Below are 23,128 nucleotides of genomic sequence, written 5' to 3'. Positions count from 1 at the left end.
TTCCTAAAGGAGTCAATGATATTATGTTCTCCTTTAAAGAGACACTAATATTTACACAAGCAACTTCTCGAACACACCTTACCTGCCTCACAGATTTCTCATGTTTGCCATCAGGATTATTTGGATTGTAAGAAGCTATAATTGCAACCAACTTCTAAGACTGAACTTTATAGACTGAACATTTCCAAATTTCTTTGAAAACTGAAAGCAAGTCTCCTGAAAAGAATGAAAGCTGTAATAAATATACAGGGACACACTAAATAGTGAGAAAAACTATATTATATTTAGTTGTTGAGGCCTTACACACACATGCACACCTTATCTAAGCCGCTTATCCTTCTGGGTTGCATGGGGGTGTTGGAGCCTATCCCTGTGTTCATTGGGCGGAAGGCAGGATACACCAAGGATGGGAGCCCAGTCCATCAGAGCCTTTACGGTGTAATATATATCTATAAATAGTTAAATACATCATCTCTGCTGTGCAAATCCTTTGCATGCTTAATGATGAACGAACCAATAGAAATGCTCTAAAGTTACTCGGGAAAAAATGTTACATCAACTTGTGTTAAAAGTTAAGAATGTTACCATTTTGCAAAGGTAACATTTTGAAGATAGGATACGGAAAATATGATCAATTTTCTACTTATTCCTGAAGCTTAAAAATGAATAACTAGTTGTTGGCTGTTTTGACTGAATATGTATAAATGAAAGCACTGTTTCTGACTTCTGAACAGTACTGTATGACCCACAAGCAAAGTAACTGTAAATTGCAGTAGGAAACAGTATTGTGTTATTTTGACATAGATTTTTTTTTTTTTTGTTCTGAAGATGTTTACATCCTTGCCAAGCTGCAAGTGCCAGAATTGAGATTTATAAAGATTTCCCTATTTTGGATCACAAAGAAGAGAAGAAACAGAGGAATTACACAGACAAAAAATGATGTAGTGGCAAGTGAAATCATCTTAAGTCTAATCAGTTTGTCCATAATATCTCGATTATACGATTATGAGATCATAAAAATATTCAACCTCTTTCTAGACATTTTGGACTTGTTTTAAGGGTCCCACTTTATTTGGATGGTCCTCCGTAGATGATCTACAGATAATTAAATAATTAACAAACTTCCTGGTGATGTTCAGTTGATTATCAACAACATTATGGTTATGGTTAGGGTTAGGAGTAGATGTAGGTTTTGCTTTGAGGTTAGGGTTAGGGATAGATTTAATAAAGGCTTTCACACTACATTTCAGGTGAATTTAATGGATATTTAGTTGAATGTTACTTAAAGATATACTGAGCATTTACAAGCATCTACAGTGGACCATCCAAATAAAGTGTTACTGTTTTAAATAATGTTATCTTGTGAAGTTTTCTTGTTCCATTTGTAAGATACTATTGAGACTATCAAGAATTATTTCTTAAAACAAGCTAAATCCTCTGCCAGAACTTTTAAGGTGGTTTAAGATGATTTCACTTTCCTAGAAAGTATTTTTTGCTGAGAAGAAGAAGCCATGAGCAGTTTATCCACCAGTCTGAATGAGATTAACTGGAGAATAGCATTATAATCAGCCAGGGCTGAGCGGACGGTTTGCGGTTTCAGACTTTCTCATTTCCCTTCCATTTCCTCTTGTCCTTCCTCTCTCTCTTGTTTCTTATCTGTAACAACGACTTTGTTTCTGGGTAGCCTCAAAGGCTTGCTATATCAAAGTGGTGATGCTCAAAGCAATGAAGCAATGACGGATCTATTTTTAGAGCGAGCTGTGGTGAGATGATAGGATGAAAGGGTTATCGAGATGTTTATATATCAGTATTTTTGAGAAGATCAGGTGTATAACTCAATCATATATGGTTTTTATTTTTGTTTGTATAAATGCATGTCATATCCCTAAAGAAATAGTCCTAGACAACATGCAGAGCATTACTGTACATATGAATATATAAAGCTGTATATATCAACTTTATTTATCTAATATTGTGTTTTTTTTATGTAAATACGCAGATATATCATGATTTCAATGACTATCACTTACATCATGATCCTTATATGTGTATGTAACTGAAACCTTATCTAATAGGGTAGGTCTGTCTCATCTTTCACAGCAGAATGTCCACTGTGGAATTCACTCTTACAGTGGTCATTTGGGCCAGTGTTCATTCAGCAATAGATTTTGCTGTGGTAACACTTTGGGATCTATAAAATAGATGACTTCATGCTTTTTTGCAGATGTCAAAGAGCCATTAAGGCAGTTTGTGGGATTTACATGGTATCATAACTGATCTGGCTTTAGGAGCAATGTGTTTAAGTTGATCTGGCAAAGCAATATAGTACTGAGTGCACAATTAGAGACTGGTTTAGTATTTTGCTATTGTTGCTTGAAATATTTATGATTCATGGCACTTTTCAAACATGAATTAAAGTTATTAAATAAGTAACAGGTTTTGTATCTGCTTCTTTATACAAATATATAAAGCAGCAGCTGAGATCACTGAGCTATCAGTAATGCTGTGCCTAAAACTGCATACAACTATATTAGACATTAGTTATTTTAATGAATATGTTACTAATAGAAGTTATTGTGTTTTACCAGGGGAGCAAATTTGGTCTGACACGTGGAGAAGGGGTGGGGAGAGGGGGGTGTCAGGAGGCTACAGCATACATAGATCAATTCAAACAAAACGCTGGGTGAAACAAAGTATGTCTACAAATATACTTATCATATTATTCATATGTCATACTTTAGATGGCAGTGTTAAAATACTATGATAATATGAAATACAGAAATATTGTAAATATTTAGTTTAAAGATCCAATTTTGCAGCCTATTTCAATAGCATTTTTCTCTCCATAGTGTTACTAAAGTTCTTAGTCTGCATGTTATAGATATTTCAGCAAAATACCGGTAATAATAATATAAGGAGAATTAAGGAGAAAAAGGAAGGACTATTAATAACTAATGGCAAAAGTCAACGAACGACTATAATAATACAGTAAAGACCATTTTAAAACCTATTATCAGACAGATTAGAGCTACTTTTTTGGTTGTTACTTGCTATAATTAAACGAGACAACAGTCTACTTTGGTTTTAAACGTAGTTATGTTGCAACTGAAGTTTGGGTGGAGGAACAACCCACTCTGAATTCACACCAGTGCTATTTACTAGAGCACTATGCTGATTAGGACACAGTCTGAATAATCAGATGAGACTGATTCAAAATTCAATATTTGTAAGTGCTCTCAATTTTGTCTCATCACCGTATGATTTCCACACTAAATGCATTAATTGTGGAATTGCTTTCACAATTATTGTAAGCGTGCATCTTTTGTGCAACATCGTGTGATGTGCAGACCGTGTGTCGATACCATCAAGGCCTGATTTAGAGTTACAGTGCTACTAGATTTGATCTCAAAAATAAGTGTGAGGACACTTTATTTTAATTCTTTTCCTCATTTTTTGTCAACATTTGACTACAGAAATGTGATTTTGTTTCAAGTTTCACTTGAAAACTGCTGAATAACATCAACATAGGGCTTGATTTGAGGAGGGGTGCAATCCCCCCTTTCCTTCCTTTTTGTATCACTTGATATCTATTATCGACACAACAAATTATGATCAGGGCAGAGCACCTACCTTCAGAAGAGCTGGTTATGTAGAAGCACATGCTTCCACTTTTCATTGGTTATGCTGTGGAATGTTGTGCTGTGGTTGGCAGATCAATGGCTTTCCTGCCAAACTGTGCTATTTGAAAAATTGAAAATGCAATCTTGGGAGAAAAGTTTCAAATTCTGTTGGGTGGCTTTTAAGCAAATTTTTCCTGGACCTGGCAACCCTGCTGCTGTAGAACATGCTAAAAGCACATTTACAGCACGATCTGTAGATGCTTAAAAAAGAACAAGAAATATAGTAACCAGCTAAAACAATATAAATAGGTTTCGAGAATGAGAATTGCTCAGCTATATGATGTAGTGACATATAACTGCTAGCAATGTTGCTAATGCTATGTCAACACTTGATATTCTAAATGTTGTTGGTATTGGCTGCAGAGAGTTTAGTTGAAGGGAGCAAAATGCTGATTAAAGAACTAACGTAGCGAGAAGCACCAATAAACTATCTAACATTCCACACAGTGAGCAACACTGAGTAACTCCTGTATTTTGCCAGAAACCACATAATATGGAATGATCACTCCAAAACATACAAATCACAAGTACTGCTTTAAATATAGAGAAAAGGTGCTGCAAAATGAAGTATTTTAGCCTGCAAAAATCGCAGAAAAGGCCTTAAGATCCTGATGGAACTGTTACATGTAATGTTGTTGAGGTCTGAATGGTTTGGTGGTGCCCCTCTGTGTCTGACTGAGGGAATTACCTCCAGTCTGAGATGCCTGTTAAAAATTTCATTCCCTGTTTTACACTTTGTTGAACTGAAACAGTATGGAGCCATGGGGCAGCCGCTTACACAGCAGCAAATTAGTGTTGATGAATGTAGAATAATGAATCCCTAAAAACTAATTTGTGTAATTTTAATGAATTAGTCAAAATGTGCCCCCTGCTTTAGGGTCCACACTTTAAATAAAGCATATGGATGTTCTCTGTAAAATAAACAGGATTCCTCTTCATGAATATATGGAACACATTTTTAAAATTCCTGCAGAAACCACAAAAAAAAACAAAAAAAAACACTCTATTTGTACAGAGGCCATTTTATTAGACAACATCAGTACAACATTGTGTTACATCTGCCATGTTTTACCTTCACATCTGCAGTCTAACTCAACAATGAAACACAATATCAACAAAAAGAAAAGGAAATCACACTACAGACCTACAAACAGTGTGCACAACAACCCAGAACTGAAGCAGATGAAGCAAAAGTTTCAAATAACAGGACAAAGGAGATGCGTGGAGCAGATAAGATAGATTTAGATGGAAAGTAAATAGAGTTAAAGAAATATTCCAATATTTTTTAACCTAGTCTCTTTTTGCTGCATGTGTATTGTATTATCAGTTACCATGGAGAATAATTTGTCTGTACTTAGAAAAGGACAGAAGTCCAAGGACTCAAAAGAGATGGAATAGAAGCCAATGGGTAGTTGTTTCAGCACCTGCCCATTGGATTCTATTATATTTCAAGTCATCATGTTTTCTGTTTTTTCTGCTAACTGCAGCGTAATGAATGGATTCACTGCAAAAAATGGCATCTTGATCTTTAATCAAAATATTTCCCATGTTGAGATGGCTGTCCACTTATTGTAAGATTATCTAGCTTATTTCTGGACATTTTTACTTGTTTTAAGTCATTTTATTAAGTAAAATGATCTCATTATACTGGCAGATAATTTTGCTCATTTTAAGCACATTGATTTAAAACAAGCAAAATTATCTGCCAATATAGTGAGATCATTTTACTTAATAAATTACTTAAAACAAGTACAAATGTCTAAAAATGAAGTTAATGATCTTAAATTAAGATTAACAATCTGAACAGGAGAAATATTAGATGTATCGTCTAGATTTAAGATAATTTTACTTGACAAGATACCATTTTTGCAGAGTTGTCTGTAGTTCTCAATGGTATTATTGCCTGTAGTAATCAACACTATGCTACAGATGTGGCAGCTAGAGGAAGTCAAAAAAAGCTGAAGTACTCCTTTAACTCTTGGCTACTATTGTACATACAGTATAAGCACAATGCAGCACAATGGCAAAGTTCAAACAGGATCACGAGAGATACAAATGTAACATGACAGATAATACAGACAACAAAACAGCTTATAAATACTTAATCCTGAATGATTCTTCAAAACATGTATTAGCAACATATTAAGATATGGTCAATGACACTGGAACAATTCCAACTGCCTTTTCCTTTTTTCCCCACATTTAATGATCAAACTGCACTGGTCCTTCATTATAAACCAAAGATCTGAATAATACATTCAATATGGTAAAGCATACATTTGACAAAATACTGACCGCTCATGAATTCATTCATATTTCAGGTGAGTTTTGTCTCCGTTCAGCTTTGCTATGAGAGACAGCGGGTCACCCTAGAGGCACACTATTCTCCATTTCTATCTACCATTCACTAAACAGCTATTCTACAAACTGCTAAGAGCTCTGACAATGTTATAGACCATTTTTTAGCACATTTTGTATATTATTCTTTTTTAACTCTGCACTAAATTTATGCACAGGTGCTTCATTCATCTATTAACAAGCACAAACTGAACTCATTTCAGTCTTCACTGACTCACTACCATTCTCTATATTTAATGATAGAACATGATGGCATATTTACTACCTATTTTAATCTAATAGTCTAATAATAACAGCCTTTTTTCACCATTTTAAAGCCATAACACCATAGAAGAAAAATTCCAACACACTGTGATCACTCTTAGCTGAAACATTGAACTGAATGGAGGGCAGTGTTGGTTTGACTTATCATCGCTGTCATAACGAAACCTTGTATGCTTGAGATGGTAACTTTTGAAAAGCATTACATAAGAGGTTCTTCAAATGTTCTTTAGTAAAAGCAATGGGGATGTATACAGTCATGAGCAAAAGTCACAAAGAGACCATTTCCAGTCAAAACGGCAATTAAGTACAAAATATTCATTTCTCAGAAGATATTCTGAAGGAGATCTGTCACCATCAGATAACAGTACACTCTTAAATAAGACAATGGTACTGTATACAACCATGAGCACTGAAAGAACCATTTGCATTCTTAAAGGGTCACTTTGTGAAATCGTTCTTCAGATTGATAGAGATTGTGTTGAAAATGGTTCTACATAGCACCAAAAAGCATTCTATTATTATGATGTCAAGCTTGTAACAACAGGAGAACCCCTTTTGGTGCTACATGGAACCCTCTTCAAAAGGTTTAATATAGAACCGTATACAACACATTCTCCATCAATCTGAAGAACCATTTTACAATGCCAAGAACCTTTAAGCAGTGCAAATGGTTCTTTAAGTGTCCATGGTTCTATATAGAACCAGTCTTTATTAAAGAACCCTAGAAGAACCATCTTTTTTAAGAGTACTTAAATCTTTCATCTTTGAGAAACAGAAGAATATCAAGCTCCATTCTTGAAGAGAAATTTGCAAACCAATCAAACAAGCTGGGGTTCTCAGAACAACCATTTCTGAGTCCAGACCTCAACATCAGTGTTGTGTTCAGGAATGAGTGTGTTTGGGATTACTTGGATTGTAAGAAGCAAAGTGCAACCAACTTCTAAGACTGAACTTTGGAGGTGTGGGGAAAAATCCCTGCAGATTTCTGTCTTAGGAAAATCTTGCAAAAAACTGAAAGCAAGTCTCCTGAAAAGAATGGATGCTGTAATAAAATTGTGCACACACTTAGTACTGAATCAATTAATATATATATATATATATATATATATATATATATTTTTTTTTTGCTGATGCTATAAAATTCTCCGAAAAAGTCTCTGACCTTTGCACAGTACTGTAAAACCAAAACAACTCAAATAAATATTTGAATGCTTAAATGGTTCTTTGCAAGGTTAAATGGTTATTCTCCTGCACTCTTGATTACAACAGTTCTATGTAGCACCAAAAAGGGTCCTGCTATTATTGCCAGCCAAACTTTATGGGACAATATAGCAGTTGTTGTCAAACAGGTCCTCAGGGACCCCCAGACATTCCACATTTTTGCTTGATCATAACTCCCAACAAAGAGGAATAGAACAAACATATGAACTGTCTGGGGGTCCCTGTGGACAGATATAGCTGCTATATAGAGCCCTTTTTGCTAAGAGTGCAAGAACAGGAATTTTTTTCTTTAAAGTACTTTAATCTAATACGATCTGAAGTCATTTTGGGGCATTTCTATTGGTCCATTTATCAGGAAATGTTGAAAAACCTGAAAAGGGGGCTTACAAGGGATCTTATGACAGCAATGTTATGCTACAGGTCACTTAACATGGAGAGTCAAATGGATCTGAACTATCCTGCTCCTTGTCTGATTGTCTTTAAGAGGTATTGTTATAGTAAGCTGTGGCGCAGGTGTTAGAAATCAATATCATGCTGCACTTCATGTGTGGAATGTATGGATGCAAACCTGAGAATAAAGAGAAATCAAACACACTCTCACGAGAGCTTTAGCCACTGCACAAAGAGTGACAACGACTGTTCTATATCTATGAAACACTGAAACACTGCACTGTAATCAACATCTACATCAGAGCTGTTTATCTGAACCCACAGATTCTCCTACCCTCCTCTTCTCTCCCACTTCTTAAAGATAATGTACAGTACCAGTCAAATGTTTGGGCACACCCGATCAGATTAATGTTTTTTCATCATCTGAAAAATAGTTTGATCAAAGTACTTGACATTTGTTGTGAAGTTGATGTGTACATTTACTTCACTCAGTGTACATTTACTTCCAATATAGTATATATATATATATATATATATATATATATATATAATATATCGAGAGAATATCAATTTTGTGCAAAGCTGTATCAAAGCAAAGGGCATGCTTGTTTGAAAACTTTTAAATATAAGATAGCTTTGATTTGTTTAGGGCTGCCAATATCATTATATTACACACACACACACACACACATTGTCCAAGTTGCTCATCCTTCTGGGTCACAGGGGGAGTTGGAGCCTATCCAAGCAGTCATCGGACAGAAGGCATCATTATATTCCTTTATATTAAATGTTGAATGTTTTGTTTTTTAAAGGCCAAATAATACAAAAGGCCTTAACTGAACAATAACATACTATGCATAACCTTCTATTTCAGTATACTTTACTGAAACAGATTTTAAAGAAGCATTTAAAATATGTATATAAATAAAACACCATGTGGCAAAAATGTATAATATGTTACTCAATCAGGCTCTGTTTGTTATGACAATTTAAAATAAGTTTTTAAATAAGTTTCTGTTTGTTACAACAATTTAGAATAAAAAATATTTGCAGTTATCACCAAATTCTCAGTATTTTAAAACACTTTAAAATACTAATTATGCCAGGTTTGCATAAACAGCTACATTTAAAGCATTTGAAGCTTGTAACAGACACTCTAACGGCATTCTTTACTTTGTATGTTGCAGTTTTACAGTCAATCCTTCGGAAAAGCCTAACTGAACATTACTGCAGGAGTCTGTTAGCCTGATAACTGTCTACTAAGCTGTTTCCCAGACCTAGTTAAACAAAACCTTTCACTTCATATGCATGCAATTTGTAAAATTAAATTAAATATTAATACATTTGTGACAACAATGTACATGCTTTAGTTAGATCCTGCTGGTGTAGGTTTTCTCCCTTTCAGTAATGCACACAAAAGTGACTTGAGTGCTAACAGCTCCCCCCTTGTGGAGAATGTGCTAAGCGCTACTTTATAATGACCTGCAGATACCCTTTTTAACATTCAAACTGCTAGCTAATTGTTAAGCCAATTAATAGAGAATGTCAATTTTAATCAACTCTTTTTTATTGAGTCCTTGATTTATTGAACACTTATTTGATCACTGCATAACTCTGTAAGTGTTATTGTATGGTTTTGATAGTAAAAATTAGGAAAACTCTCCTTGAGTAGGTGTGTCCAAACGTTTGACTGGCACTGTATGTCTTTACAAGCTATGAAGTATTTGTTCACAGAGTAACTGCTGAGAGAAGATTCTTCTGTAAGCTAAACTAAAATGTATGCAGGCCATATTGGGGGGTCTCACTTGGGACTGAGCCTAAGTTTGAACGCTATTTTAGATATGATGCTTCCAGGCAATGAAGGGGGAAAATACACCATTGAGAATAAAGGTTCCTAAATGGTTCTTGGTGCAGTTGTAGGAAAAACCTTTAACTGGTATAGAACCTTTAACATTATGTGGAGGTTCAATAAACCTCTTCATTGTTGGACCTTTATTTTTAATAGTGTAGATTGGGGGAGGGGCCCGGGATACAAAGCTGAGCATTTAGAGCATTATGATAGGACTCATCTTCTCCCCTGGGCTCTGCTGGATGGGGCCCAGCTCAGGAAAGGTGGTTGTGATGGGTGTTTCTCTCTCTCTCTTTCTCTCTCTCCCACTCTCTGTGTGTCCCGCCCTCAGTCCTCGGCAGTTAGCTTGTCCTCTGGGGCAGCATTTGGGTCCAGGAAGTCTTGGTGTTGAAGGTCCTTCAGGTACTTGCTGGGAGTGATAGTGTGGGTGGAACCTGTGAAGGTAGATATAAAAGGTTACATGCTGTTTCCTCTTCAATTATCTGTCATTTTCAACTAGAAGTGGAAAGTGCATGCAGTCTTTTCTTATAATACACAAGAGAGTTATGCAACATCTGATAAACTCTTAGAATAAGAGCTATTTTGAATGACTACTGCTTTATTTCCAATTGTGTATGCTCAGAATATAATGTGTTCATATATCTTCAGAGCACTTTGAAACTTATGTATCTCCAATAGATACTAATATCAGAAGTGGGCCTACCAAACATGAGGAAAGTACATCCATCTTTGCATTTAACCCCGTTTTACCTAATGTGCAGCTCTGTGCTGGGATTTGATTTAATATCCAAAGAATTGGCTATTAAGTACAAATTATTCATACATTTAACAGAAAGTAACACAGAAGCCTCAAGAATTAAATATATCTTCACATTTTTCAGTATTTAGTGTGTCCACTCTTTACATTTATTTAGGTTTCTACATTTTAGTTGTGGCTATCGAAGTTACATTTTACCATCTTGGCTCTAAATAAGTCTCAGTATATGCTAATGTACTAGTCTAGTATATGCTAATAAATATAATACAAATGAAAACGCAGATGTACTTTGCTCTGCTTTGAGCCTAGGGTCAGCTATAGCTGCTTTTCTCGCATCTCCAGCAGGAAACCTTTTCGCAAAAGTAGAACAGTTTCTTGTAAAATGTCTCTCACTGTTCGAGTTTTTACGAGGCTGAATTCAGCTTGTTTTATTTTTACCTAAAAAGCTAATTCTGCTGTGGAGCTACAAGAGGGCAGTAAAAGATGTTGGCAACCCCTGGTTTGGTTTCTGATGGTGCCAGTTTTGGTGATCTACCAGCTCTTTGTATTGTTGTTAGGAGTCCCATTGTCTCTACATCTGTTAATCTCCAGTTATGGAAGCTCCTGCTATTTCACATAATTTCCTTGGACTTGCAAACAGATTTTCTTATATCTAACCTCCCTCAGACACATCTCCTTTAGCTATTTTAGATGCACATGAGAAATAAATCTGCAAGGCCATTAAGGTGAGTTTGGGAGCAGCCTTTGTTGGGTGGACACAGCTGTAACTTGATGGTTTTAAGATTGGAAGAATGGAAGAGGTAAAGTGGTAGTAGATGCACAAAGAGCACAAGAGGAGGATGAAAACTGAACACTGACAGATATGATGTACTTGGTGTTGGAGGCTTTTGAGTTTGTTTCTGTTAAATATATTTTGAAAATGAATAACTTAATGTCTGGTTTGACTGGAATTTAATAAAATGAATGGGCCGTCTCTGACATTTGCACAGTACTGTACATTCAGAGCCTTTGGCTTTGTCCCTTTCAACTAATTAAAATCTGCCCCAGAGTAGTGCATGCCCATGCTGGCCATAGTAAAATTTCAGCGTGTGGAATTTGGAGCTTTCTGTGTGCTACCAGGTTTTCTATCACTGTATAAAAGAAACACAATGCTGCCTTTTTTCAACAGAATAACAAAATAAGTTGAATGAGTGATGCATATTTCTATTCATGTGATTTCTTACTCAAAATAGTTTAAAAATCAAATCTTTTGGCTTTTTTGCATATCACATTAAGTGCAACCACAAATTTTTAAAGAAATTTTTAAAGAAGAGTAAAAGGCAGAAGTAGCCTTTTTTCTCCATGTCTATGAAGAGTTAATTTTCATCTTTTGAGCAAGGAAAGTGCTTCTGATCTATGCACCATTTTCCACAAAGTTGATATTGATATACATCTTCAAAATGACAGGAAATGATAGCTCATTTCATGGCAGATTTGCTAACACGGAAGACTACACTTTTGCTCCATTGCTCTATTCGAATCAATATAGATCAGCCAATGTGATGCTTTTTTCACCCAGACACTCGATACATTTCCCTTTTTTCTGCTGTGTCAATAGAGCTCTGAGACGGCACTTACTGAAGGCAGATGAGTCACGCTTGGGGCAGTGGAGGAACAGAGCCATTTCAAACGATCCCCACTTATACACACATATTCAAGAGATACAAAATATGAAAGGATCTTGAGGAGTGATAGAGACGTCTACTCTGGTATTTGCTTTAATGGCTTTTCTGTTATGGCAGGTCATGGAAAAGGAATGGTGCTTTTTCTTTGCCATTTACTTTGCCAGTAGCTTTCTACAGTATAGTTCAAAGAGCACACATATGCCAAAGCCAATTGAGCTTTGAGTCTCCACTCCAGCTCACCGATGAGGGCCTCCCATTTGCCGTTGGCCTGCGTGACCTCGTAAGCGCAGCGCATTTCGCTGTAGGTAACGCCCCCGACGATGAAGACGATGACTCGTGGACCCGTTCGCATTTCCCCAGGGCTTTTATTCTTGTGCCAGTTCCCATAGCGAGCACTGCAGGATGAGGAGAGTAGGGTCAGTAAAAAGATGTATGCTTTTATATGTGGGTATGTATGTGCATTTTCAGGCCAGAATTATGCTGACTGCTGTTGCTGGACAATATGGACAACAGAGCTATTCTAATCCAAAACAGGAATATTTTAGTACTGAGAACCTTAAATGGATTGGGGTCCTTTGTTTTTTATGCTATATTCAGGTTTTAGAGGAGTCATAAACTTACAGAGAACTGTCTGATGCCAAATATCCTAACATTTACAACTATTAGCCAAATTATCAAGTTGGTCAATCAAATTGGATCATAAGTCAATGTTAAGCACATTGTAAAATACAAATAAATTAAAAGCAGGCCCAAAAACAATACATATCAGTCACATTTTGCACTTTTATTCATATGCATATCATTGCTGTCTAAAAAAAACAAAAAAAAACAAAAACATGTACCTCCAAATGAAACTTTACAAGAAAAGGAAAAATAATCTTAACTTTTACTGTAAATTCATGTAAAGAGAATCTATTCCAAGTCATTTGGAGCATTTCCACTGATTCATTCATCATAAAGTATTTAGATAATTTATAGGACAGCTGCTGTGTTCAAATGATGAAGAAAAATAGAAATATAAAAATAGGCATATATAACAACAATGATATGCACAAAATAAATTTCATTGTACAATTTCTTTTTGTTTGCTGAGTTTAACGTATTAGGAAATAATAAAAAAATGTGCCATTTCTTTGGAAACAGGCCACATTTTATATATTCTTGTTCTAACCTGTTACATTTAGCAAATAAACAGTAATTGTGCATCAAAATGTGCAGAAGTGTGGTCTCTGTAGAGGATGTGTTAACTTATTTTCACTTAGAAGATCAATAAAACATGGAATTTGACTGGGGCACCCAAACTTTTTCATATGACTGTATATATGATCCCATGTCCTGTAAAGGTAGAAAAACAAATATGTGCGCAAGTCTGTGCATAATAGCTGGGCTTACCTGGTAGCTGTTGTGGTTTTGGCGGAGGCTGTGCGTGTGGAGATGTAAGGGTATTGCTTTGGGTCCAGTTTGTCTTCAATAGCATCCTGCAATAATCAATGGCATCAATAGCTCAAAATAAAAGACATAAACGTTCTTATCTTTTCGATAATCATGGCTGTTTTCTCCATCCATTCGAACATACCTGGGATCTTTAGCAACCTGGCACTTACATCTAACAAAAACTGATCTACTGCCAAAGTAGTATCAACCATTTATTCACAATAGACAAAAATATTAAAATAAATCATTTTGGTTGTGGTAAAAAGAGGAAATGAGGTCATGGGTTGCTAGCAACTCATGATATACATTTAAGGGGTAAGAGAGGAAACTGGCTCCATAAGGACAGAACTGGATACCTCCATGATATCTTTGACCAGAGGAGTCCATCTGGAGAGCTGGTAGGTCTGCTCACTGATTCTTTCTTTACGGTCAGCCTTCTTCTTACGTGTTGTGGTTTGCTGAATAACAAATATACCATAATCTCAAGCGTTGCACATCACATAGCACAGCGCTATAAACACTACATAGACACTGCCCATCAATAGTTTGGTGACACTGAGCTTTTCAACCCAAACCTTAAACCTAACCATAACCCTGGGCCAAGTTCTACTGAGTTTCACTAGGTAGCTAATTAACAACCGCAACATCAGTAAATGTATAGGAGACCATTCAATTAAAGTGAGACCAAAACCTGAAAAAGTGCCAGATGTATGTATGAGTGCAGATAGTTTAAATAGTTATCGATTTTCATTCTGTATCTATGAGTCTGAACTATCTATCTATGTGGTTTTTCACTTGTTTCAATGTCAAGCAATCACAAATGGGGCAAAAATACAAAGGTACAGTTATTTTCACAAAAGTCAAATCATCCGTCTGCACTTTTAACACAACCCTGATTGATTCAATGAGCTTTGAGTGAAAAATAATTAACATTGAATTTGTCATTGCTGACAATATTTGGAACTTTTGAAGGTTAATATTAAACCTGGTTATCACAAAGCAACAAAACACATGCTTCTTTATTAGAAAAAAAAATAAAAGCTAGCTGTAACCAAACTGTTGACTGGCTGAATATGTGCATCTTATTAACAGGGTAACTGTGAATAAAGTCAGTAGTGGAGAAATAGAGCTGAGCTAATCAGAACTACCTCTGAGATGATGGGAACTGCCATGTGAGCCATGTTGGAGATTATATCGCTGTCTTCTGGAGGGATCTGTGCGTGCTGCAGAAGCTTACACAGGTTCTCCTCCGTTACACCTGACAAATAGACGCACACAAGCAGAGCCAGGATGTAAGACCATTAGTGTAACACAAAAAGACAGCAGATAAATCTGAAAATATGAAGTAATCAGTATGAATTTAGTATCGTGACAGTCTGGCCTGACTCTGGATGCTCATCCACATCCACCTCACTCAGCCCAGAGCGTCAGGCCAGTCACACTGACGCCACACAGGAAATTAGATTTGTCGCCTTGAAGCAAGACTGTCTCACCATTCTTGAGGAAGATGTAGAGGAGAATGATGCGGATCTTGTCAAAGATGGACACGCTGGTGTCCAACAGGATGGGCACGATGGCTCTCATCGGATCTTTTATCTTTTCTCCTTCAGCATCTGAACCCATGGCCAGATCCTGAGTCAGAACAGAAGGCAATAGAGGGTCACATAGGTAATATTGCTATATTTGCTGTAGTCTCTTAGTAAAACACAGTCACATAAATGTGTCATCATTACTGAATACAGTTACAAAAAAGTTACATAAAAAGTATGTGAATTCCTTTGGAATTACCTAGTTTTCTGTATTAAATGGCCATAAAATGTATCTAAATCTCAAGTACAGACAATCACAATGTGCTAAAGCTAATAACAGACAAACAGTTATAAGTTTTGTGTCTTTATTGTGCACACCAATCATGAAGAATGGTAGGGCGATATAAGAGATTCTCAAACATAGCCGCCCATTCCGGGACAAACCCTTGTCAACTCCACCTCATCTTTTTCCCTCAGGGGAATCCCTGATGCCATCTTAAGGGTCATTCCATTACTTTATTAGCTCTACTGAAATTTGTTAGTTTGCCCACACAGACGTCAACTGACACTGATTTTCTTTTTTAAACCAGAAAAAAATGTTGGACAAAGCTATTTATCCCATACAGAAATCTGATACATGTGCATATACGGACATGTGTCACTAATGGTCAAGCATGTATTTCAAAATATATGTATGTTATGTACATATTTATCAAATAATGGATATATATTTATAATATATGGATCCTGTATATGTCTCTGATAGATGAGAGAACACATACATGTTATATGTATTATACATATATGTCTGATAAGTGGCTGAACACATATATGCATAATATATGGATCACATATATATACTGTCTGTCTGATATGTCTGATACATATATTTGATACAAACACCAAAAGATTTTTCAAGCAAAAAATCAAAATGAAATACATCAGCAACATTCATGCAATAAAAAAACCTTATATAACATGCCGCTAGCATATGTAATATATGCCATCAATATAGAAATATTTAAAAATGGCCAATTTCAAATAGTTTGGCATATATGTCACATATATGTCTGTATGTAAATATAAGCTGGATAGAAGGAAAATCCACAGATGCTAACAAAATGCTGAATCTTTCCAAACCATAACATCCTATTCGCTACGTTAAAAGTAGGATTTATGTAGCAAACTACTCAACCTGATATATAAGACTGCTGATGTGACTTTGTTGCTTTACTTTTCTTGCTAGTTAGCAAGTCAAAGGCTACACTACAGAGCTAGCAACAATTCTAAAGCAAAGCTTACAGCCAGGCATTGCAATTTGCAATTATTCACAAAATGCATGCACATGATGTTCAAACTTCTCAAACGTTCTTCATGACAAAGTTTGCATGGCTAGCTGATTAGCTCACTGTGGCCAAAGGGTGAGTGCATTACGCTCCTCGCTGTCTGCTCCTTGACTTGTGCTGTGAGTGGCACTTGTGTAGTATAGGTGTTTGCACTTCAGGGTGGTTGAGGGAACATAAAAAATGAAATGGGGCCCATGTGAGTTGTACCTGCTCCACACGGCACAGCTTGTCCACTGTGCCCTGATAGTGTTTCATACAGTCCTCTGCCAAGTGCAGATGAGTGGAGTACTACAGAGGAAACACAGTAACTCTCAGTCAGTCTCAGTGCTAAACACAGACTGGGAAAGTCTAGATTTTGTCAGAAAATGTCTACACGTGTGGTGACATGAGCTAGTGTGTGATCGCTCTACCTTGCTCAGTTCTTTCTGATACTGGGGCATCTTCTTCAGCATTTGGGACAGTTCCTTTATGGTGGTCTATAGGACACAAGCCCAAAGAGATAAAGCTATAGGTCTTCAACCACAGGTCAACAAAGAGTAACTATACTACAGATAAAAGAGAAAGAGCAACAGTACATCAGCTGCTAATGCACCTTTTCTCCCTGTGTTCATCTTCTTACTGGAAGAGAACTCCTTCAGTGATTTAGTTACAGCCCTGTGAGCAAAGAATTAAGACAGACAAAGAGTGAGAGAAAGCTTCTTCAACCCCTTAAACTCCAAAGATCCACAGGCCCAGACTCTACAGGTCTCTATTATTAGTTTCGTAGTACTCAATATTTCATAGAAGTTTGCTGAAAAATAAGCCTAGAGTTTGAGGGGAGACTTTTGCCAAAATTAACAAACCACAATGCAAACCTGTCTACTTGCATCCTATAGCTGTGTTTAATAGTCTCTAAAGTGAGATTTTCCAGTTAAAAAACTAAGAAAACCCCCTATCTCATGATGTATCTTGAAAGTGGGAGAAACTTTGGTAGGGGTGGGCAAAATAACAATATTTTGCCATTATCATGACAAATTATGTCACAATGTGCTCTTCTGAGCATATTGTGGATATTGTCAGTATTCATCAGTACTTCATTTCATCATAAAATAATATAAAACAGGCATAATTAGGCCTGTTTATAATAGTCATTATAGAGTTTGTAAAACATTGAAGAAAAATAATTGCAGTTGTAGATTATTTATTTTTATTATAGTATTTTTTATATGTGGCTCTACAGGGTTTATTTTGTCTGTTACAACTTATTAAATCTCACAAAAACTAAATATTGTGATGCATATAGAGTCTCGTGAAAACGTCTTTAAGTATTATGATATAATATTTTTACCATATCGCCCACCCCTAGCAGGAAGTTTAACTCCCCACTGGCTGGCTAATGCAGAGGGCACCCAGATAGCTAATGTTACAACTGAGAAGCCAAACAAAACATCTGTATTTCTTAGCCTCTCCATCAATGGTACATCAGTGGATTCATTTTCACCATGGGGGGATTCCTAATGATTGTATAATATATTTGCATAATGCATGCTGAGTACAAGGAAAAATGAATTTATATAAGTATCAGCAGATATAATTGCTTAACAAATATCAGTAACAGACAGATATTTAGAATTGACTGATATTTCAAAAACAATATTTGATAACATATTTACTGTACTGCAGAACATCAGAACATTTAGGTGCTGGGTTAAAACATTGTATTTATTTTCTTGTATTTGTAGCCTCACATAAATGTTGTGTTTCTCCATAATGCTAATCTCCATAATGCTAATGCTGATCTAGTCCCAGTTGTCAAGCCATTGATGCAGGTATGCGATGCTGCACCACAGAATATTACATAACATCATAAGTAACATCATAACTGCTAGCTTTAGGTCAGAATGCCCCTGTAAGGGATTCAAATTATTAAGATAATACATATCTATGAAAATACATCTATTAATATATATGTATTTATTTCTAATATATCTATCTGTCTAAAAATCCGTTATTGGTGATATTCTTCTGGATCCACCGACATGATACGTAAAACCTGTATTGTAAACTGTGTTGATTGTACAGACTTATACTCAAACTTACGTGGAAACTTCAGCAATGTGTTTATGCCTGAGTGTGACCCACAGGTCATCATCCTCATCCAGCAGCACCTCCTTCATACGAGTATCTTCCATTCCAGTAGTCTCGTACCTGACTCACAGGAATGCATTCACATACACATCAGCACGTCTGAGTCAAACATATACAATCGACAGAGGTAGAAAGCAACTTGTTTAGAAGTGAATGGCTGCATTTTACTGTGCTTATGTGAGTTTACTTGTAGACGTCGTTCTCAATGGGCAGCAGGTCATAGGCCATGGCCTGGAAGGTGAGCTCATGCAGCACAGGAGAGACTGGGTCAAACCCTCGGTCCAGAATCAACAGCTGAGAACGAGCCTTATCTGGTCCCTGAGAGAGAGAGAGAGAGAGAAAGAGAAAGAGAAAGAGAAAGAGAAAGAGAGAAAGCTACTGAGGCCAATCTGAGGCACTTTATTTTTACCAAAAAAGGCATTAACATAATGTAAGGCCATATTTCTGTAAGACATTTTGCCTCTAAGTCTACTTTACTCACCTCTCCTATAGTGGGGTCATCAGCTTTGTAGCCGTCCAGTTTGTCCTGCAGCATTTGGGCCAGAACTGCATTGTCCTTGTACTCTCTGAATACATACACACACAGTCGTATGATATTATACAATTAGTCTGTGCATTTTTCCATTATTTATTCACAGCTGGTTTGTAATTAACAGGGACCTCTAGATGGCAGTTAGTTTGGAATCACTGTTTTCAGTAATAGAAAATCAATGTTTCTGCAGATGGATCATTCTCCATTTAGAGGAGGAAACCATGTTGCAAAGGTTGTATGACTTAAAAAGATGCTTAAAATATTAGGCACAGCTCCAAAAGTCGGTATGTACATTTACACAGTTGACCTAAGATTAATTAACACTTTTCCCGTATAATTTCTCTGATTCTTGCTGGCACATGTCTTTAAAACAAAATACTGCTGCTGCTCTCACCCTCTGTATCTGACGGCGGGGTATTCTTTCAGTGTGGCGCAGAGAGTGGCGATCTGCTCAGCTAAACGCTCCAGCATCTGCGGCTTCACGTCTGCTTTGAAAGGGCTGTAGAAATCCTGAAAGGCACCGGGTCTGTCCACAGAGAACACCTGCACAGAGAAAACAACACAGCCGAATTCACAGACGTGCACAGCCTGGATTGATCATGATCATATATCATTTAATGTATGAGAGAAACACAGAGCAAATTAATTAAATTTTCCAATATGTTCAACCCAGCAAATAAATAGAAATTGTGAGCTAAAATTTACAGGAAAAAGCATGTTCCCTGTAAAGGACATGTAAAAAGAATAAAGCACGTAATTTGACCGAGAGTGTTTAAATTTTGCATATGCCTGTATGCTCTGTTGGACTCCCGGCCACGGACAGCTATGGTATCGTTAGAGATCAAACATAATAACAACATCCATGAGGCAGAGTTAATTAATATTACAGTTGATTATTAGAGTTAATTATTGTTAGAGTTAATTATACTACACAGCAAAATACTTACAAAAATTAGTTACAAAAATATTTTGTCAACCACCCGTCATTTATTTAATTTCTAGTCAAACTGGCCATTTCTAAGGAGATATTCATTTTTAAGGAGATATGTCTCGGGACAACTGCATAAGGAAGAGGAGTGGGACTCCTAACAGCCATGCAAGAGCTGGTAGACCACCAAAACTGTCCCCATCAGATAAACAACAATTAAAGCTTTCATCTTTGAGAGAGAGGAGAAAATCAAGCTCCACTCTTCCTACAGATCTGAACAAAATCACAGGTGATTCTCGCCATCCTTCCACTGAGAGAAAACAAAACTATGAGTCTGAAAGGATGTGTAGCTGTCAAGAAGCCCTCAGCGAGAAAAGGACATTTGCAAATAAAAAAAAAAGCTGCCGGTGTTCTCAGAACAATGGACTGACCACCTCAGAGTTCAGACCTCAACATCACTGAATGTGTTTGAGATTATTTGGATTGTGAGAAGCAGAAAATGCAACAAACTTCTTGTTTGAAAAATGAATGCTCTAAATTGATAAAAATATTGGACACTGATTTGTTTATTCTAAACTGATTACTGTAGTGTATATACAGTTGCCCGGCCTAATCCTCAGATGATGGTCAGCAGACCCCCCCTCAGTTTGACTTGTAATGTGTGTTATTTTAGCAAGTCTCTCTCTCTCTCTCTCTCTCTCTCTCTCTCTCTCTCTCTCTCTCTCTCTCTCTCGTAACACACTACCCTCTACCCACTGCCCCATCTGTCCCGAGTCACATGAACACCACAATCCCTCAGACAGCCAAACAAGTTCCTCCTGTCCCTCCCACTCTGATTGGTTGCTTGCTGTAATTTTAGCCAATAGGACACAGGATTAGCACTGGGTTAGGGAGGGTCCTTACAACCAGCCCCCGGATTAATTATAGAGGACAACAGCACACAGGATTGGAGGCACGGCGATGGCTGAGCTAAAGCCTCTCTGGAACATTCCACCATGGATTCCTCAGTACTTCATTCACTCCCCCTTCATTCTTTCAGCTCTCCATGCTTCCTCTGTCGCATCATCCCTCCTTTCTCTGGCCTTCCTGCAGTTCTCTGTGAGCCCCTTCGTGGAGTCTCACCTGTGACTCATACGGGAGGAAGGCGATGTTAATTTCAGTCAACGTCTTCATCACTTTGGCCGCACGGGATTTGGTCAGCAGGTTGAACAAAGAGTCAGGGACCGCTATAAAGACAAAAACAACAAGCAAGTTGAAATGACAGAGCCCCTCATATTTATTCTTAAAAGTACAGGTCTGTGCAGGATGCCACTTTGATTCCCCAAAGAATCTTTCAATGTATGGTTCTTCAGAGAACCACTTTGTAAATGAGGTGCATGAGTGTGGAGAACTTGAAGTTTAAAGAACATAAAGGTTAGAGGGAGAAGGTTAGAAGAACCCTAAAATTGCCACAGAACTTTTGCATTATGTTCAAGTTCTTTGAACCTTTTTTGTTCTTTAAGCCTTCTAGAAGGTTCTTCACATTCATCTCAATTTCAAACACAACTCTTCAGGGAACCAAAAGTGGTTCTTCTATAGCACTGCTCAAAGAACTGGGTATCTTTGTTATTATCACTGCATTTGTTTATATTTGTTTTGTTCTCTGTTCTCTGTAAGAGTTCTCTGTAGTATTTTCTGACAGTGGTGAGAGATGGTCTGGGGGAGGGACTTTGGAAAGGCTTCTTCAGAATCAATAAGAAGAGCTGTGGTGGAAAATGTTGGTCAGTGACTCTAATGTAACTCCAGCCGATTTGTGTTGATCTCTTGCTGCCTGAACTAAAAACCTTTCCAACTGCATCACTGAAATCAACAGTAACGGTGGTGGGCAAGCATGTGAAGGTGGTTTGAGACACATTGGAAATGCAGCAGAGGTGTAGGGGTGCACTGATCTTCAATTTGTCTGGCCGATTCAGATTTCTTTACGGTCAAATAGGCTGATTTTTGTAACCTGAAGTTCATACAGTGTGGGCTAAATGAACACATGAAACACACTAGCACATCTACAGTGCGTTCTGTCAGCCATTAATAACATTATTTGCCCTTTAATGAGCCAAACTGGAGTTTTAAGTTCATAAAAAAAACTGTTTAAATAATCAGTGTTACATTGAAATTAGTACAATTTGGTACAGGCATTCGAAGATAGCATGGGTGTACTTACCTGCCACATATTGTTTACATCAGAATTGCATATAGATTAGCCAAAATAAAAGTCTTGGCCAAATTAAATAAATAAATAAAAAATTGCTGATTGCATGTTTGGAAAAGAAATCTGCCAGTTTAGATATTAGCCGATTTCAACTGTGCATCCCTTCCCAGTACAAACAAAAAAAATACTTGTGAAAATGAATCACACATAATAAAAAAAGCTGCATACAACAGCTCTTGCATTGGCGCAGCATCAATCTCAGGATATTCCTGAAGAAAATTCCATGGATTTGCATATAGCTCATAGTAGCAGCGCTGATGATCTGATAAGAAATAGATTTTAGCAGCCAAGTGTAAATGCAATGTGAGTAAATATGGATATAGTCCATATATGATATGCATGAAATCACAAGACTCTAAATAAACTCTGAGGGCCAGATGTTTATACAAGTGCAGACCGCAGCGCAGAATGAGCCTTAATGTGGCTGCAATATGTGGCCACAATGAGCCTGAAATTAACGTCAGATTAACAAAAACAGTAGCTTATTATATAAACTGCACATTCTCTTAGGCCTTAGCATTTCTAGTCAGTAATTAAATGATCTTTAACAGGTTCAGTGTAACACAGTTAAATTAAATAAAGGATTTTTTTAATGAAAATGTATTAAACCATGAACAAATTTTATGACTGTATTTATTATATATGTCAGTATGTAAAATATGCAAAAACGTGTTTAAAAATGCATGAACAGGGTAGCTCGTCATTATTATTATTTTTTTTTCTATAGAATTGTGGGAAGACTGAAAAAATAACCATCAATAAATAAACATCAAACAAACAAACAAAAATAATAATAATAATAAT

General features: G+C 36.7%; 1 protein-coding gene across 1 annotated transcript in view; it reads right to left on the bottom strand.

Annotated features, from left to right (window-relative positions):
* Positions 1-9,933: 9,933 nt before the first annotated feature.
* Positions 9,934-23,128, bottom strand: part of stxbp1b (syntaxin binding protein 1b) — a 29,090-nt gene continuing 15,895 nt past the window's right edge. The window contains exons 6-19 of the mRNA XM_036598521.1: positions 21,202-21,305; positions 19,546-19,694; positions 19,101-19,185; positions 18,807-18,937; positions 18,572-18,679; positions 17,068-17,146; positions 16,903-16,968; positions 16,700-16,780; positions 15,111-15,249; positions 14,766-14,875; positions 13,974-14,075; positions 13,576-13,661; positions 12,424-12,578; positions 9,934-10,196 (exon numbers count right to left, since the gene is read on the bottom strand). Coding sequence (XP_036454414.1) covers positions 10,090-10,196; positions 12,424-12,578; positions 13,576-13,661; positions 13,974-14,075; positions 14,766-14,875; positions 15,111-15,249; positions 16,700-16,780; positions 16,903-16,968; positions 17,068-17,146; positions 18,572-18,679; positions 18,807-18,937; positions 19,101-19,185; positions 19,546-19,694; positions 21,202-21,305 — 1,502 coding nt within the window. The 3' untranslated portion in view covers positions 9,934-10,089. The remainder of the gene's footprint in view (positions 10,197-12,423; positions 12,579-13,575; positions 13,662-13,973; positions 14,076-14,765; positions 14,876-15,110; positions 15,250-16,699; positions 16,781-16,902; positions 16,969-17,067; positions 17,147-18,571; positions 18,680-18,806; positions 18,938-19,100; positions 19,186-19,545; positions 19,695-21,201; positions 21,306-23,128) is intronic.

The sequence above is a fragment of the Colossoma macropomum genome, unplaced genomic scaffold (assembly GCF_904425465.1).
Source record: "Colossoma macropomum unplaced genomic scaffold, Colossoma_macropomum, whole genome shotgun sequence".
In the NCBI taxonomy this organism is placed as follows: Eukaryota; Metazoa; Chordata; class Actinopteri; order Characiformes; family Serrasalmidae; genus Colossoma; species Colossoma macropomum.
The sequence above is the reverse complement of the archived record's forward strand: the minus strand, read 5'-3'. Positions and strand labels throughout refer to the sequence as shown.